Source organism: Chelonoidis abingdonii, chromosome 1 (genome assembly GCF_003597395.2).
Source record: "Chelonoidis abingdonii isolate Lonesome George chromosome 1, CheloAbing_2.0, whole genome shotgun sequence".
NCBI classification, from domain to species: domain Eukaryota; kingdom Metazoa; phylum Chordata; order Testudines; family Testudinidae; genus Chelonoidis; species Chelonoidis abingdonii.
This window is the reverse complement of record NC_133769.1, coordinates 66,637,618-66,657,445: the sequence shown is the minus strand read 5'-3', so window position 1 is coordinate 66,657,445 and position 19,828 is coordinate 66,637,618. Positions and strand designations below refer to the sequence as shown.

The window sequence follows — 19,828 nt, the reverse complement described above, 5'->3', positions numbered from 1 at the left end:
ATGCACAGGGAGTAAGGAGAATTTATTCCGACTTTGTGGGTCTTACACTGTGTAACACTGGCAACTTACTCCACCTAGCTGTGACTCTGGTTCCCCACTAGTAAAATGGCGATAACGATTCTTAGGCCAGGTCTACACTGCGACTTTAAATCGGTTTAATGGCCGATATACCGATTTAACGCTGTATCCGTTCACATGACATCGTCATTAATATCGAGTTAAACGGCTCCTTAAATCGATTTCGGAACTCCTCCCAAACGAGAGGAGTAGCGCTAAATTCGATAGTGATAACTCGGATTAGGGTTCATGTGGACGGAAATCGACGTTATTGGCCTCCGGGCGGCATCCCAGAGTGCAGCACTGACCGCTCTGGACAGCAATCTGAACTCGGATGCAGCGGGCAGGTAAACAGGAAAAGCCCCGCGAACTTTTGAATTACATTTCCTGCTTGCCCAGCGTGGAGCTCTGATCAGCACGGCTGGCGATGCAGTCTGAAATCGAAAAAGAGCTCCAGCATAGACCGTACGGGAGATACTAGGTCTGATCGCTGTATGGGGAGACAAATCTGTTGTATTCAGCTCCGTTACAGAACACGAAATGCCAAAGCGTTTGAATAAAAAACTCCAGGATACACAGCGCTGTGTGACAAGCGTAACGGGAAGCCAGAGACTCAAATGGACGCTCATGAAGGGAGGGAGGGGGTACTGAGGACTCCAGCTATCCCACAGTCCACAGCAGTCTCTGAAAATTATTTGCATTCTTGGCTGAGCTCCCAATGTCTGTAGGTTCAAACACAGTGTCTGGCGTGGTTCAGGGAACAGCTCCTCAGTTTATTTCCCCCCACCACCACGTGAAAAAAAAAAGGGAAAGATTGCTGTGCTATGGCGTTTGCTCAATGCACTCCGCGAAAAAGGCGCCAAAGGGTTGTCTGCTGCCTTCACAAAGGGAGGGGTGAGGCTGTACCCAGCACCACCCGGGGCAATGTTTTCTGCCCCATCAGGCACTGTGCTCTCAACACGGAAGTGGGAACTATGGGATAGCTGAGGAACAGCTACCCACAGTGCACCGCTCCTGAAATCGATGGTAGCTTTGGACCATGGACGCAAACAATCGATTTCAGGATCCCACTGTGGACGCACTAAACCGATTTTATTAGATCTGTTTTGTAATATCGGTTTAAGCTAATTCGAAATAATCGTGCAGTGTAGACTTACCCTTAGCTATCTACTTTGAGATCTACAGATTAAGAATGTTATATAAATATTATTTTATTACTAAGATTGACATTTCCCTTAATTTAAAATCCTTCCGTGTCAGATATACCACTACAAGTCTAAACATTAATCCAATCTAATTTACTGTCAGCAGCATGATACTGATCTACAACAAGAGAATATGAACCTGTTGAATTTTGTTCCAAAATGCCACCTTAATTTCCAACCAACCACAATGGGGCCTCTATACAATTTATTATTAATTAATAATAATAATTAATAATAGAATAGCATAATCTAAATGGTACCCTACAAAATGCTAAGAACATACTCTCAGCTTTCTTTTTCATGGGTTACTACGACAAATGGCGAATTTTGAGAGAACAGTAGGACAAATACCATATTTTTAAAGTATTTCTTACAACAGATTTTTTGCTTTAATATATTGTGTTTTTTTTTAACTATTTAAATCCATAATACCATGATATAAAAGTAAACCACAGTCATTTTGTCACCTAAGAACGTTTACGGCATGAAGCTAATTTCATATTTTGAGGCAAAATGTTTCCCTTGATAAAGATACAAAATTAGCATGCCAAAACAGTTTCTCAGACAAAATTTTTAGTCATGAGGATGAAAACTATGTCCCCTGTATAGATGTTCTAGCTATTTACATGATAAATACTGGATTATCCATACAGAAATTTTACAGCACACTTTTAAGTTAAATGTTCAAGTTCAAATTAATTTTCCTTTGACAATATCTGCCTAATATTTCAGTGTTGTACAATGTTTCCAAAGTCTGAATTTATAGTGAACCTATTAGACTTTTTTTAAAAGCTACATTCCAGACTTTGTGCCAGCTTCAGAAAAAAAATAGTCGTGTCTTTTTTTATTTTTCAATACTTTCACACTTGTTGCTAGAAAAGAAAAAGAAGGAAATTCTCACCCTCTTGCCCTAGAGCAGATTTTTGCGCTTCGAGAATAGTTTCCATTCTTCACCAAATACATACAGAGAATGACCACTAAGGGCTTGTCTACCCTTGAAAGTTAATTCGGATTAAGGTACGTGTGAATTTATAAAGTGTAGTAGCTATTCCTGAATAACTCGATACACAAACATTCTTATTCTGGAATAAACGATTAATCCATTTTCAAAGCTGAAAAGGAACAAGGCATTATTTTGCCATCATAACATTGTCTATATGTGGAGTATTTGGGAATAACAAAGTCCAAGGTATCAGAGGGGTAGCCGTGTTAGTCTGGATCTGCAAAAAGCAACAAAGAGTCCTGTGGCACCTTATAGACTAACATGTATTGGAGCATAAGTTTTCGCGGGTGAATACGTCTGACGAAGTAGGTATTCACCCACAAAAGCTTATGCTCCAATACATCTGTTAGTCTATAAGGTGCCACAGGACTCTTTGTTGCTTTTTAAAGTCCTAGGTGTGCATCTTTCTGTTTTGAAATGGAGATGTGCAGAAAGACAGATGGAACAGGGCAGCCAGAGCAATATTCCTACAATTCATACATCCTGCATGTTGGTAAAGGATGTTAATAAATCAGAGAGAGCACAAAGAAGAGCCACAAGAATGATTAAAGGATCAGAAAACCTGCCTTATAGTGATAGACTCAAGGAGCTCAATCTATTTAGTTTAACAAACATAAAGTTAATGGGTGACTTGATTACAGTCTATAAATACCTACCTAGGAAACAAATATTTAATAATGGGCTCTTCAATCTAGCAGAGAAAGGTATAAACACAATCCAATGCCTGGAAGTAGACACTTGACAAATTCAGACTGGAAATAAGGTGTAATTTTTTAACAGGGAGAATAATTAACTATTGGAACAATTTACCAAAGGTCATGGTGGATTCTCCATCACTGACAGGCAACATACCAACTTTACACATTTCAGAAGGATGAAGCCACATACATCATGGTGTTAAAGGTGGGTGCTACCATATTTGTCCATGTTAAAAGACACATTCATAGCAGAGGTAGGGGATTTCCCAAGCATAGTGACTGACAGAATGTTCAAAGCAGCTCTCTGGCATGGACTAGGAGGTGGCCTCAGTATCCCACTAAACTTTCTACACCTCTACCCTCTTTCTATTCCCAGCGCAGTCACTCTAAAGAAAAAGCCTGGCAAATATTGCCCATCAGGAGAGAAAGAACAGTACCATACAGAATACCAGAGTTCTTGTTCACACTTCAGACATATTCAATGAAAAGGGGAATTCTTTGATGAGCATTTTCATTCCAATTAGGCAACAAGGAAGAGCAACAGTTGGTAGTTTTGTTCCATGACATCTGTAGAGTATTTTTTTATAAAACAACATCAGAAAACATTTAAAACTACCTTGCCCTTCCATTACATATTCACAAGCCATGGGCACCAAAATAAGCATTTACCTCACTTGAGCAATACCTGCAACTAGGAACCCCAAACACAACAATTAAAACCACAACAATATCACTCAATTATATACAAATCATGAATTGGGTCTCGTAAGCCCTTCACTCTGCAGATTTCATGCCCTATACTGGCTGCTGCAAAGATACAGTCCAGTGTAAAAAAAAAAAAAAAAAAAGAAAAATAGTACAGGTACCTCACAATTCAAATTGAGATCACTGCTGTAAACAGGAAGAAAGGAAATATGTCATTTCCAAGAGACTTCTAGGTCACTAACATTGTAGAATTTTCAGAAGTATAACAATTTAAAACCCTGCATTAAATAAATTCATGGGGTAACATTAACTTAATTACTAGACTGTTCTGAACTTATATTAATATTGTTTTTCTATTTAAAATAATATTTTCCCTCTTAACTAAGATATGTATTTTTGAGCAGCTATTTCACGTAATAGACATTTCAGCTGCTCTCGGTATAAGAAATTATTTTTTACAATTTAAGAGCATACTATTTTATAACTTCAACAAACACCCGGGTATAACTAGCTTAACAAATGGCAGTCTGCTTTCACCATCCTCATTTGAAGAAAACAGTTCTGTTTGCTGCTTTGTGTGTTTTTTCTTGTTAGATACACATTCATCCGTTATACTGACCTTTGTTTTTTTCCCTGTAACACATTAAAATTCTTTCAAAAGGTAAGTTGAGAGATATTGCCTTTTGGTAAACCTACTAGAAAGAAGGTCTGGCATGCATTGTGTACATGCATCTGTCATGAAAATTTCATGACAAATCACCTGCTTTTTGACATACAGACTGCACAGAATTCAAATTCCCATGAAATGTCTTCGTCCACAAGGAAGAAAAATATTCTTTTTAAAAGGTAGTGATAATTACCAAGCTCTACCTCTTCTCCATTTGCTTTACTTTTTATTATTATGATTTTTTTAAATGGATCCATTAAAACTTACTGCAATACAATGGCTTCCTGGTGATCATCTCAAGGTAAAAAGAAGAAAGTAAAAAGATATGAATCAATGAAGGGAATGAATTAAAGGCATCAGCAATAACAGTGCTATTCTTAGGTGGTGAGAAAACTCAGATCCTTTTCAAGACTGGCCTGCCTCAGTCTCATTAAAATTGAAGCTGAACTGATAAATTAGTCTGATGAGTAGAACATGAATATAGCGTATTCAGCATGACATTGTAAATCTAAACATACCTGAATTGGAGTCAAACTTTGTTTCTGACCTGCAAAGGGAAACAGAAAGAACTTACATTATGAGAACTGCTTTTAATCATGGAAACTAGCTGACGAGGGAAAAAACTACTGTTTTTAAGCAGTAGACATACCTCTCTGTGTTTTAATAATTCATGCATGCAAATTGATTTTAATCCCAAATGCTGCTTTTCATGTTTAATACTTTTATTGGATTTGCACAATGTACAGATACAAAGAAGAGAAATCTTAAAAGAAAGAAAAAAACACACAAGGGAAAACAAACACAGGATATAAATATAAAACCAGGATTAAGTTATGTAACTATGTATTACAGCACATACTTGTAGTTATGACATACATATTGTTCTCATTCATTTTAGTTTTTGAAAAGTAATTAACAGGATTCCATATATTCATGAACGTTTCCAATCTATTTTTGAACCAGATACTCTTTCATTAATATCATATGTATTGTATACAATGATCAGTAGTTGGACAACATCTTATGAGGATTCTGTGTGTGTCTTTAATTTCCTCACTCTGCAAATAGAAAAAATAGTTTTGTTCTCTTTAAACACAAGTTGAACTGATTCTGATGTATTAGCAGAGATAATCATGTGTGCTAGATGCACAATTATTCTCCTTCTTGTGTTCTACAGCTTTTCATTCTCTAACAAGGAGTATTGTCCTCTAAGAGCTTAGCACATAGCAAATGAACCTAATAACCTGTACATTTAATAAGAAGGAGAAAAAGTCTAGCCCTTGTGGGAACATTATGTTTCAGATATCGGTTAATAATAGTAGTAAATTCAGAAGCCTTTGAAGCTCTCAGTTCAGCTGTGGGAAAACTTAACTTGAGTAATTATTCTCAAGATGCAGCTGATGTGCTGTCAAGCAGAATTAACCTTACCACTAGGCCTATCTGCACAAGCGGCTGTAAGACAGCATTGTCTATATCTAGCTCTCAAACCAATTAGCGGGCATGCTCCAGTCAGATGTATATTGCTCAATCAGTTGTATATATGTTCACAGCTGGCACAGCAAGGTACAAGAACCGATCAGCAGGAGTCCTGTTAGAGGAAGCTAACTGGCAGAAAGACTTTTTGGGGAAACACATTTAACCAAGAGGGGAATAAAACATTTAGTTCTTTTAATCCATGACAGGATTCTGGGGTGGCTTTGGAAGTTACAACCTTGCTTTATGAAAAATAACTAAAGTACAGGGACAAAATATAGATATTTCTTTGTTTTAGATAGATAGATTAGATAGTCTTTAGTATATCATATAATATAGAGAGAGAGAGAGAGAGAGAGTTTGACATGTCTAAAACAATGTCAAGTAATCACAAAGTGAGAATCTAGAAGAGCAAATTAATGTCAATCCTCTATGTTTTAAGAAAATTGGACAATGTATGCAATGAATATTAATGGAGAATCGGGGGAACACAGAGAAAGGGAGGGGGTGATACTGTGTACAGATGTGGTCTCCACACCTCATAAAAGAATATTCTAGCACTAAAAGGTTCAGAAAGGGACAAAAATGATTAGGGGTTTGGAGAGGGTCCCTATGAGGAAAGATTAAAGAGCCTAGGCCTCTCAGCTTGGAAAAAGGAGACTAAGGGGGATATGACAGAGTATATAAATCATAGTGATGGGAGAAAGTGGGTAAGAAAGTTATTTACTTATTCCCATAGTACAAGAACTAGGGGTCACAAATGAAATTAATAGGTAGCAGGTTTAAACACAAGGGAAGTTCTTCTTCACACAGCGCATAGTCAACTGGTAGAACTCCTTACCTGAGGAGGTGAGAAGGGCTGGGACTTATCACAATGTTATTAAAAGGAACTGGATAAATATTCATGGTGGCTAAGTCCATAAATGGCTATTAGCCAGGAAGGGTAAAGAATGGTGTCCCTAGCCTCTGTTCATCAGAAGATGGAGATGGATGGCAGGAGAGAGATCACTTGATCATTGCCTGTTAGCTTCACTCCCTCTGCGGCACCTGGCATTGGCCACTGTCAGTAGACAGATACTGGGCTAGATGGACCTTTGGTCTGACCCGGTACGGCCGTTCTTATGTTCTTACGGTGAGTTAAACAATCAAAAAGGAAACTAGAAATGTACCTTCCTCCCTTTTCCCTTCCCACCTCTCCCCATTTCCCCCTCTTGAACAGTTTAAATGAAAACCTCACTTTGGTCAAAGGATGGAGTGGAGAAGAAAGTACAGTGATATTTTCAGCAAAAACACATTCTAATTTATTTTTACCAAGAGCTAACAGAAGCATTAAACAAAGAAAACATGTAATTCATAGGTTTCAGAGTAGCAGCCGTGTTAGTCAAACTAACTGTACTGGGCTATCTTGATTATCACTTCAAAAGTTTTTTTTCCTTACTTAATTGGCATCTCAGAGTTGGTAAGACAACTCCCACCTTTTCATGCTCTCTGTATGTGTATATATATCTCCTCAATATATATTCCATTCTATGCATCCGAAGAAGTGGGCTGTAGCCCCTGAAAGCTTATGCTCAAATAAACTTGTTAGTCTCTAAGGTGCCACAAGTACTCTTGTTCTTTATGTAATTCATATAGATTTCAAAATCAACACAATGGGAAAAGCTGCACATTTACCACTCTATTTTATTTCCTTTTTTATACTGGAGTGTAAGGGCCTGATTTTGCAAACATTTATGCATGTGACTTACAATGGGTATTCCCATAGAGTTCATACCAAAATAAAAAAATTCAGAGCTATTCCAAACAAAGAGATTTAGTATATTTTTCTTAACATACTCTCACCAAGTTGTACTGTATCTATTTATGCAGTTCAATCATACCCATCACCATGCTATCTGAACACCTCAGATGCCTGGACTTACTGAGCATCAATACAATTAATATGAATATGGTAGGATCCAAGATAATAGCAAGGCTTTTCTATGGCTGACAGGGGCTACAGCCCCTACATGGCATATTTTCCAAAGAGAGTTGACAGGGCAACTTCTCTTCTTAAAGAGGACCAGGATCCCAAAAGGCCATAGCAGGACAGCTTCACTGAAGTTCTGTGGTTTCTCACCAGTTTAATTTGGGAAGATTTTGTAGACAGAGGAAATGAGTTCCAAAAACCTTGTTATCAAAAACAGTCAATCACTTTTCACTCTCATTAACAACACCTAGATGCAATATAGCTCTCATCTCTCTTTAGCTCTATTCAGCAGTTAATTTTGCGGCAATAAACATGCTACCTCATCTGTATTTGTTCTTCCCTCGTGATTGGGCTGCTTCAGGCTTTACTTTTTGCCTTTTGTGAAACAGCTTTTACTGCATGACATTGCACAGCATGGCCACTCCAGTGCTATCTTGATATGTAGTGTCATATGCTGGAAACAGGAATAGGGCTGTTTGATTGGGCTGGAGACCTGTCATTCACCTTGTCATGCAAAATATAACACACTGAGTTGCTGCAACAACCACCAAGCCAGAAAGTAGTGGGGGGAGGGGGTTGCCAGGGGTCACTGGGCAATGTAATGAGTACTAAAGCTCTAAATAGTCATAAATTACAGGACAGAAAACCAGGAAACCGATCTGGGGTAAGAAATAAATAGAACTTAATGTCTAGCAGTTGCTATGAAAGCAAACAGAACACTGGGATGTTGCCATAGAAATCATTTAATAAGAGAACATTATACCACTGTAGAGAGGGCTACAGAGACCAAATCTTGGAGTGCTGGGCAAAATTTAGGACATACTATTTCTGTAATACTATTGATTGAAGAATTGAAAAAGGGAAAAAAAGGTCAAGGACAATGAAGTTTGTCTGACACTAAAACTAAGCAATGAGTTAGAGGAAAGAATGAAAGAGCAATCCTCCAGGAACTGAAGGATTCAAACATCAAGGAGGAAGATGTTTAAGAAGATGTTTTTGTTTCAAGTGGTTGAAGGAGATACGGCTAGAATTTAGGGGTAAAATGCTGGTCCCATTGAAGGCAATAGCAAAGCTTCTAATGCCTTAAATGGAACCAGGATTTCATCCTAGACCTAAAAGTTATTATATTTCTCCCCTTACATTAATCTCCTGTATTGTATCAGAAACTAGGTTCATATGGCCATTAAAACTGTGAATAAGGAAACATCAATATCAGAGACCAAATCAAACAAATTCCTGGAAGTAAGTTCCAAGGACAACTTGTCCTATTAAAAATAAAAATATTCCCTATGACTTTATTACATTATCATTTCTAAATTAAATTAACTAGCAGGAAGGACTTTGTGGTTCTGTTATTTCCTCCAATCTGAGTATCCTGCAAAGCAAGATCTATGACGTGGAACCATGTACTCACTTTGTAAACTACTTTTAATATTATTTCCATTGTTTGTTTTTCCTTGAGTGTAATAAGTCCATTGCTTAACTAAAACTCTTGTGATTCTCATTCTTCATCTTTTATCCCTCCTGTATATTCCCTTCTCCTTTGTCCTACGGGAGTGTTCTGAAAATAACAGCAGCATTCAGACACACAAGGAGCAAAACATTGTACTATTGTACACAGGGCCATCCCTAGGGCGGTCCAGGGCCCAGGGTAGAAGTGACAAATCCGTCACTTCCAGAACTGACCTGTCACTTATAGGACCAACCCCGCTGGCCAACTGCACTGGCCCGCTGAGCCCCCCAAAGCGCAGAACCCGGAGCTGTCGCCCCAATTTGCTGTCCCAAGGGACGGCTCCGGATGTACATTTATAAATTGCCTTTCATCGCAAAGTGCTTTACAATCCATAAACATAGCAAGACGCTGGAATGCAGGGCAAGCAAACAAAACTACCAACACAGAGAAACAAAAAATAATGAAACTGGAGCATTGGGAAATTTTAGCTAAGGACATTCAGACAGACCCTTATGCTTACAGAAGGTGCCATGAGATCTATAAATATTTATAGGGATGGAGAAAGCCTCTTTTGAAGGTCAAACACAATAAATTGCACGTTAGTCAACTTATCTACTTTGGAAAGATGAATCAACCTTGAGAGGAATTGAACCTGTGGTTCCAGAATGCCTAGGTGTTTTAAACCTGATGTTTTGACCCTGAAGCCTCTCTCCCAACAAAGGAAGAGACAGAAAAACTGGGCAGTGAGAACCACAGAATGATTCTGAAGAAGAGCTTTCTGGAGCTCAAACCCGAGTCTCTCTCACCAACAAAAGTTGGTCCAATAAAATATATTATCTCATCCACCTCGTCTCTCTCAAAATGTTTCTATGCTGTTGACTTTGTCATATATTCTTCCAGTGCATAACTGAAATGCAACAGCTGGCCTGTGGCACATATTGCAGATGGACTAGAGTGGCACAAATACAACTGTGGATATCTGGCATTTGATTTGCCATTTGTCAGTGGGGCAGGGTTGTTTTTTTTTTTTTGCAGGGTGGGGAGGAAATTGCCTATAGTTGTTTAATAGAGAATTTCACTAATCTTCTGCAGCAGCTCAACATTAGCACCATTACTCATTTTTCTTCCTCTGTCCTTCCCCGTCTGAGTCTCTATCAGATTCTTTAGTCTTCTTCACAACTGAGTGGGAGATTTGTTTTTGTTGGAATTAAATGAACACAGGGAACAGATACTGTAAAGCTCATTGCCTCCTTGAATAGCATCTGCTGCAGCCTCATTAGTTCCTATCTTTGCAACAGCTCTTGTCCTTATAAGTTACAAGAGGGAGGGAGGGAGAGAGCATTGGCCCCTTTCAGTTTGTGAGTACTTTCCCCTCAGACTCCTATTTTATATGGATACCATGCTATCTTTTTGCTTTCCCCAATGATACCAAGCATAGCTCTGGCAGGGGAAATATTAGCAATTTCATACCATTCAAAACAGAGCTTTCGTTGATCAAGAATCTGTTGGAGCTGGAAATATAAACGGTAACTATGGGCCAACTTCCTTCACTTATTACCTTCTACTTTTCCATAGGGTAGTGTGAATAAACTATGCTCCAGACTGTCTATGGCTGGGGGCTGGGGAGAGACAGATGTAGAACATGCATACATGAGGTCTGGCCAATTGCAATCAAACTAATGTCCTGACCACTGCGGACAGAATGAAATAAAATCTCTAATCATTCTTCCCAATTTTTCCTCAATACAGATAATACTAAGATAAAAAGCATTATCAGCATCCTCCTTCCCTTTCCAAGTATAGACAGTGCCTCAACCGAAAATGCTCACAAACCCTATTGATGCACCAAAGCTCAACCAACAAGACAAGTTTCCAAAAAGAAAGAGAAAAAACATCATGGATTGAAAACTAATACCCAGGGCTGGCGTTACCATTTAGGCGACCTAGGCAATGGCCTAGGGTGCCAGAATTTGGGGGGGGGTGTGCATTTTTGCCGGGGGGGCGGCACGCAGCTCCAGGGGACCTACCGCAGCAGGTCCACTGGAGCCTTTAGACCAGAGGACCACCCACCGGCACGACTATGGCAGCTCCCTCGGAGCTGCGGGGGGCGGCGAAACGGCCGTGCGCCTAGGGCGTCAGAAACCCTGGCACCGTTCCTGCTAATACCTGGTGTAATTATCCATCCAGGGATTTATACAACCCCATTAGTGTGGTATCTGAGCACCTTCCAAGTATTTAAAAAAGAAAAATCTCTCCCCTTCCCAGCCTGTAAGAGAAACAACTTCATTAACTGTACGTTGTTATTGTGTGTTTGTGTTCAACCTACTGAACTGAAAAGAACAGTTTTAACTCAACTATGGTCAACAGAGTGACTCCAGAATGATTTTCCCCCAATGTTATTGTAGACAACATATGTGAATTTTCTGCAGCTTGTTTGTAGTTCAATACCTATTCACTGTGCCCAATGTATCTGTCAGGCTAGATACAGTAAATATGACTAAACTTAACAAAGAATAACCAGGACTGACTGAAGAGTCTAGTTCTTCCCATCAGGGCTGATATGTAGTCAGTCCAAGATGGCATGCATTTTAAAACACAGGAAACAGGATACAAACTTGACATTTCTAAACAACATGTAAAGCTAAATTTTGCCCTCAGACACACATGAAACTCCCACTGAAGTCCATGGACTCAGGACAGAATGTGGTCATTAGTATCCATAGAAACCTTGGCATTTATGACACCTTACCCTTAAACATTTTAAATAGGGGCTTGCACCTCAGTAGTGATTGATAATGGTGAAACTAAACAATTTCAGAAGTTTGCTTGGATGAGTTCTGATGAAACGTTCATCAGCTAGTATGGTCTCTCTTCTCTTACTTTGTCCTTTATGGTGCTTAGCATTCTTCTGCCACCCTCTCCCAACTCCAGGCATATCCTTCCCCTTCTGGAAGTTCTACCCTCTTCAACTTCCTCTACCCAACAGACTATGCCATCCCCCAACTCCCTGTAACCTCCCCAGAAATACTCTACTTACTATTGGTGATGTTCCATCAAGGGAATCTACAAAGTGGGAAGTCTCAGCTTTAGTGCTCTACTAGATTGTGGCTGACATTCTAATTATATATGTGCTCCTGGACTAGCAGAGGATGTCTTAGCATCCATGAAATTTACAGGCAGCAGTCAGTCTGTTAGAGTTTGTCAGAGTTACAGAAAAACCATACATAACATGACAAACCTCATAATTGTTACAAGGCTGGCAAATCAGGAATTTAAAAAGTTATCCATACACTTATTACAAATTCTAAATAATGTATTTGCTCTAGTTACTGCAGCTCCTATAAGCCACACTTGTCAAACAAAAACAGTGAATCAAGTCTTTCCCCACTACCTCTGTAGCTACATCCAAGGGAGACAGTACTCACATGCTAGAGATCATGGTTGGGAACAGGCAGGGGCTGAAGCAGCTGCAGGCATCACTAAGATCTGCTCAGCCTGTTCACTAATTAGTAAAGTTTTGTAATTCTTTCATGAAGAAGCTATTGAGGACTTGTAGGATAAACTGCTCTTCCATCTTGCCACAAAGGACATAGATGGCATGTGAAAACTCCAGGAATGGCACAGTCTGCAGCTGCTCACTGACTTCTGTAAACTGGGTAAAGCTCAGGCTTGTTGCAAAGGGTTCATCTGCTAGTGAACTGAGTTACAGCACCAGCCGCGTGACTGTATTTCAACTGTAACTTTCTTGCACAAATATTCCCATTTGGTACATTTCCTAGAAGCCTTCTGTGCAATGCTACTCTATGCTCCCAGAAAATTCAGGGCATTCCTCATCTCTTTTGGAACTCAGCTCAGTCACTAGTTACTAAGGGAATTCACATTTAGTACCACATAGAAAATTTACATAACTCTAATTTCCCATTCACACAAAATCCACTGTCTAGCAATAAAGGTTTTTGGCGTTGGAAAAAAATTCAAATTTAGTTTCTTTCCTGCTCTTTTTTCTGGTCCATACTATCCTTGCTCCCATTACTTTTACTGGAAGCCCATTCAGGGACTGCATAATTCCTGCTAATGAAAGCACAACTAATTCCACCTGCAGGCTTCTCTGTAACTGAACTCCAACAAGCAGCACAAAAGTCCAAAACAGCTTTCTTGGCATTTAGAAAACCTTTAAAATCTTGGGATGGTTTTAGAGTTCTTCCCTTGCCTTTCCCAGTAAGGTTACACTATCAAATCAGGATAGCTTTATAATTTATTGTGAGGTAAATAACTCATTACTTTGTGAAGACCAAGACAGTGGCAATGCTGGCTAGTGTCTTTGACGACTCACTAAGACCATTTTCTTTTCTCCAGCAGGCCCTTTGTGTATTAGCCTCTTCAGGATTCTTTTATTTTGCTGATAGAGAACACTTTCTAGCACTGTATCTTTTTGTTGTGTTGCTCTACTATACTGTATCAGAGGGGTAGCCATGTTAGTCTGGATCTGTAAAAGCAGCAAAGAGTCCTGTGGCACCTTACAGACTAACAGATGAACTGGGTATTTAACCACGAAAGCTCATGCTCCAATACGTCTGTTAGTCTATAAGGTGCCACAGGACTCTTTGTGCTTCTACTATACTGGGTATCAACACTGCCAGAATGAGAAACAGGCTGAAGAAGGCACAATGGCCAGGGAAGCTCCTAGAACAATATATGTCTTCTGACTTGCCTTTCATTGTGAGGGAAGTGGGAGAGTGGAGGGGCTTCCAGTGGAGAGCTATTCCATTGGCAGCTGCTCCATCTCCCTTCTGGATCAGTGCAGGATTTCACAGCTGCCATGAAAAACCTGGTACTGTCTGAGGTGATTCTGGTTTAACACACATAGCTGGTCACATTATGGACCTAGTATTGAGCATGGGACTGGAGATAGAGGAAGTGGAAACTATGCTCATAGACTGATCTCCACCTCTGGCAACCAGTGGTTGCGTTGCTCCTTTCCTGCAGGGACATAAGGCTTGCGTTATGGTTTTCAACCCTCAGAAGCTTACGGAATTGGAGTTTCCAGATGGCTCTCTGGAAGAATACTGTTCAGCCAAAAGACCACTCTTTACAGAGTTTGGTTGAAATACACAACAACTTGTATCAACTCCATTGATACAACAGCCCCAAAATACACTCTTGGCGGGCTTCACCGTCACAGGTCACCATTGTTTAAAGATGACCTGCAACTTACAATGCAAGAGGCAATCATTGACTGATGCTGACAGTTCTTATGTTCATAGCATACACAAAGATAAATTAGATAAAAACATAAGTTAATACATTAGATAAAAACGTAAGTTTCAGGAAGGTTTCAACATAATACTACTTTATATCTTAGAATTCAGAACAATAGCACACATGAACCCAAAACCAGAGAGAAACCACAGGCTGCTCCCTAAGACAGCAAGACACAACTCACCTACCTTGTTTGGAGTTGGCTCTTTCCAGACGGATTCTGATTGCATGCTTTACTACAGAGTCTCCTAACCTGCAAGCAGTATAAGGAACCGCCCACATTCCCCACTCGAAACATGATAGCTTGCAATTCCAGCACAGTACTCAATACACCACAATCTTTCAAACTATCAACCTGATCTTCCTTTTTTGGGAAAGGTCACTGATCAGATTAGGGCAGATCAACTCTGGCAATTTCTGGCATCCTCAGCAGGAGCGGCTCCAGGCACCAGCGCACCAAGCGCGTGCCTGGGGCGGCAAGCTGCGGGGGGCGGCCTGCCAGTCGCCATGAGGGCAGCAGTCAGGCTACCTTCGATGGCATGCCTGCAGGAGGTCCACCAGTCCCGCGGTTTAGGCAGCAGTACACCGAAAGCGCGGGACCGGCAGACCTCCCGCAGGCACACCGCCGAATCTGTGTTACCAGCGGACATCCCACAAGCGCGCCGTCAAAAGCCACCTGACTGCCGTGCTTGGGGCGGCAAAATACATAGAACCGCCCTGATTCTCAGATTCCCTTGAGTCTCACCGCTCAGGTTATAGAGCTGGGATTGGAGTGGAAACCACATGGGTAACAGTGACTGCTGATTTTCTCCTAGCAATGGAGAAGGCTAATTTATGTGAGCTGATTTTATAAGATTTGGCAGCTACCTTTGATACAGTCAATGAAGAAGATTTGTTGGGATACTTGTCACTTCATAGAAATGGATGGGGTTGCTAAGTGGTTCTGGTTTACTCCTATCCATTCTGAGGCAATCGCTTGTCCACTCCAAGAGCTCTCTCAGACAGAGTTACTACTGGAGTTGGTTTTATCACTCCCTCCTGTTCAGAGTGCATATGAGACCATTACAAAACTTGATGAGAAAATATAAACCATCCGCTAATACTAGATCTATTTCCATCACATCAGACCTGACTGGAAAGTGGGACAAATAATTTAGTACCTTTCCAAAAGCACTAGGAGTGAGCTAGGTGAGGGTTAATCTAGGTAAGACCATTATAAAGTTAGTGCATTGGGGGAAGTAAGCAGAAGGGTTGTGCTTCCCAAGTCTGGATATGTTAACCTTCTGGATGCTTTGCAGAGCACACCTTTCTTTGTAAGCAATTAGGGAGATTAGGCACTTATAGATGGCATGATAGAAATTAGGTGATTAAGAGCTGATTTAGATGGGTCTTGTGCTATGGATATGGCTGGGTGGAGTTCTATGGGATTTTTATGAAAGACTCTACTAAATGAGGCTACGTCTACACTACAGGATAATTCCGAATTACATTAAACCGGTTTTATAAAACAGATATTATAAATTCAATTTCACGCGGCCACACTAGGCACAGTAATTCGGTGGTGTGCATCCATGGTCCGAGGCTAGCATCGATTTTTTTGAGCGTTTGCATGTGGGCAGCTATTCCAGTAGCCAAAAATTCCCCATAGTCCCGCAGTCTCCCCTGCCCTTGGAATTCTGGTTGAATCATTATCGCGGGTGGTTCTGGGTAAATGTCGTCAGTCATCTTCCTGCCGGGAAAACAACAGCAGACAATCCTTTCGCGCCCTTTCCCTGGATTGCCCTGGCAGACAGGCCATAGCACGTAACCATGGAGCCCGTTCAGCTTTTTTATTTTACAGTCACCAGGTTGTGTACTGGATGCCGCGGATCAGAGGCGATACTCCAGCGCTACAAACAGCAGCATTCATTTGCTTTTGGCATGATAGCAAGATGGTTACCAGTCGTTCTGTACCGTCTACGTGCCAGGAGAAAAACTGGTAATGAGATGACGGTTATCTGTCCCCTGTACTGGTCTACTGCTATCATGAGTGCCCTGCTGAAATCGGCCGGGGCGCAAAAGCAAAACTGGGGAAGACTCCCCGAGTACCCCCCCCAATCCTCCTTTTACTGGTTTCTAAAATAGAGTCAGTCCTGCCTAGAATACATATGGGGCAAAGTGACTAAGAGACCAGTGTATCAGAGCAGCACAGCTGCTCCGTGCAGAATATCACAGGGGGTGCCCCTGCAACAACCCCACCCGTTGCTCCCTCCCCCAATCCTTCCGGGCTACCGTGGCAGTGTCCCGCCCATTTGTGTCATGAAGTAATAAAGAATGCAAGGCGTTTTTAGTGACTAAAAGAGGGGGAGGCAGCCTCGGCCAGTGCTATGCCATAGCTCCAGGCAGTACCAGAATCTTCTTTACACATGAAAGGAGGGGGCTGATTGAAGCTCAGGCCCCCAGTTTGTTGTATGATGAAACGGTTACCAGCCGTTCTGTAACATCTACTGGGAGTGACCAAGAATCATTCCTGTTCTGTTTAAGCCCAGCACCCCCCGTCGGCTGTCCTCATCTAAGGCCAACATAGTTAGATATTGAACATTATCAAAGCATGGCGCTCGGGTTCATAAGGACCGTTACCAGTCCTACTGCACCGTCCCTGCCACCGGAGAGGAGAGAGGAGCGAATACTGCACTTCACTGCTGCAGCATAGCTCTATCCCAGTCACATCAGTAACATAGGGTGACATGAAAGAATCAAGAAATGATTTCTTTCCCTTTTCTTTCACCGTGCTGGGGCGGGGAGTAAACTGAGGACTATTCCCTGAACCACGCCGACAAGTGTTTGAACCTACAGGCACTGGAGCTCAGCCAAGAATATGGCAAATAGTTTTCGAGAATCTGCGTGGACTGTTGGATAGCTGGATCCCTCAGTACCCCTCCTCACTCCATGAGCGCCATTTGAGTCTCTGGCTTGCGTTACACCTTGTCACGCAGCACGTGTAGCCTGGAGTTTTTTTTTCAAATGCTTGGCATTTCGTCTCTGTAATGGAGCTCTGATACAAACAGATTGTCTCCCATACACGCATCAGAATCCACTATCGCCCGTACGCTCCATGCTGAGATCTTTTTGGATGGGAACTGCATCGCCATCCCATGCGATCAAGCTCCATCTTGGCAAAACAGGAAAATATATCAAAAGTTCGCGGGGCTTTCCTTTTACCTGCCACTGCATCCGAGTTCAGATTGGCGGTCAGTGGTGCACTGTGGGATACCTCCCGGAGGCCAATAATGTCGATTTCCGTCCACACTAACAGTATTCCGAAGTAATACTATCGATTTTAGTGTTACTCCTCTCATTTTGTAGGAATACAGAAATCGATTTAAAGAGCCCTTTAAATCGACTGAAAGAGCACTGTAGTGTGGAAGGGTACAGCGTTAAATCGATTTAACACTCTTAAAATCAATTTAACGGCGTAGTGTGAACCTGGCCTGACTTGAAATACTGCATTAATGCATTTAGCTTTTCTAATGGTTTGCTTTGAAAATGTCGAGAGGTGCCAGAAGCATAGATAAAAGTGCCACACAAGTCAAATAAATATATAAAAGAATAAATAAATACATTACTCTTTCTTTCACCACATGGGAGGGGATTAGCTGACACCCTTACCAAAGAGGATTCCTTTCAGAAGCCAGTACAGGTAGCAGTGAAGGAATGGCTAATTCATTAAGACTTGGTGACTTTTCTTGTATCTCAGAACTGGAAGTTTAGACAACAATAATATTAAAGGAAAAAAACTAGTCAATTCTTTGGGCCTCCCAGTGCATCTTATCTGTACTATGTCTCTCTTGCATAGGCTGTCTATTCTTTTACTTCTTGTATCAAGCACAATGCTGATGTTTAATAAATAATTCATTATAAACTTTCTTCTGTGGAAGTGACTTCAGAGTGTAAATTCCAGTTGTATGTCTTTGAGGAAAGACACCGATCATTCTAAACTCCTTCTGCCATGGTTGCTGAGAAAAAGCTACTTTTGCATGGTAAAAGGGAAATTCCTTGAAAAAATCAAGCTAAGAATAAAACACTTAAAATTCTGGGTCTTTAGAAAACAAATAGCAGATTAGATTTGTCATTCATCATTTCTAGGGTCATTTAATGGTACAGGTGTTCTAGTTTTCTGTGAACTGCCATGAAGTGACAGATCCCAAAGATCCTACAAACTAAATAGACATGGCACAGCAAAAGATTACAATAAGCAAGTGTGGCCCAGAAGATATTAAAAGCAGAGGTTTACAAAAGTGAGCTCCTGAGACTTGTTCATTGTGTGTTTAACACATCACTGTCCTTAGCTATATTCCAATGTGGGAGAATGTGTGGAGTGAAGCTACAGTGAAGTTCAGTGACAGAACAATTGGATTTAAAGGAATGATATTGTTTTTTAAATTTGAGACACCTTCTGACTATGGAAAAAGTTAAAGCACATTCTCTATAAACTCATGGTGGTATCAGCAGTTTAAATGAAGAGAGATGTTGAGTTTTAATTGTTTCTTTTTATCTCTTCTACTGATAAAAATAGAATTCTATCTTAAGCATGTAGCAAAAAAATAGGTCTTTCATCTGGGGTATAAAATTCATGTGTTCCCTGACCTTGCATGTCACATGGTAATGAAACAGCGTAAATCAGACATGCTAAAAGTTGAAGCTTTTTAATATTAATACTGAAGCTTCAATCTCCTTCCTGGCTAAACTAATGGGTCCACAGTTCAAACATATATATTTACAGACTACAATGATGCAGAGGAAAAATTAATGGGCACCCAGCAAGAGCCAAATGGAAACATGTGGGTTTCAGATGAAGATCTGAAAAAAAAAAAAATCCTATTTGTCTAAATTTTCAGTTAGCATTATGGAGTTTCTTCTTTTCACTAGTACTTCTCTCCTAAGAGACAATATTGGCAATTTAGCCTCTGTATGGGGACATTTATTGAATAGCATAGATTTTGTATTCTCCTAGCTATATACTTTTGCTACCTATTTTCAACTTTTTGGGCTGAAAACACTATCTTTTCCTAGTCATCAATTTTAATTCATTCAACATATAGTATATCTTCTAGTCGAGGAACTCACTATTCCTTGCTATTTTGCCTCTGAAACTGATGGTTACAACAGATAAGTTGCTGAGTCATGCTGTAAAATACTTGCTTTTGTATTCCTCAGCATGATGACATTGAAATCGACATAGGTTTTTATACCTGACCATCACTTATCTGAGCACCTTTCAAGTGCTTTGATAATAGGCAAGAATAATCCCATTTTTGTGTGTTTACTTTTAACATCACTTCAGATGTTATAAATAAATA

At 40.5% G+C, this 19,828-nt stretch overlaps 1 protein-coding gene across 8 annotated transcripts in view; it reads right to left on the bottom strand.

Moving 5' to 3' along the window:
• MSRB3 (methionine sulfoxide reductase B3) overlaps nt 1-19,828 on the bottom strand; it is a 179,928-nt gene that overhangs the window by 65,499 nt on the left and 94,601 nt on the right. For all 8 annotated transcript variants that reach the window (XM_075066210.1, XM_075066214.1, XM_075066211.1 and 5 more), the window contains one exon: nt 4,854-4,882. In XM_075066210.1, coding sequence (XP_074922311.1) covers nt 4,854-4,882 — 29 coding nt within the window. The remainder of the gene's footprint in view (nt 1-4,853; nt 4,883-19,828) is intronic.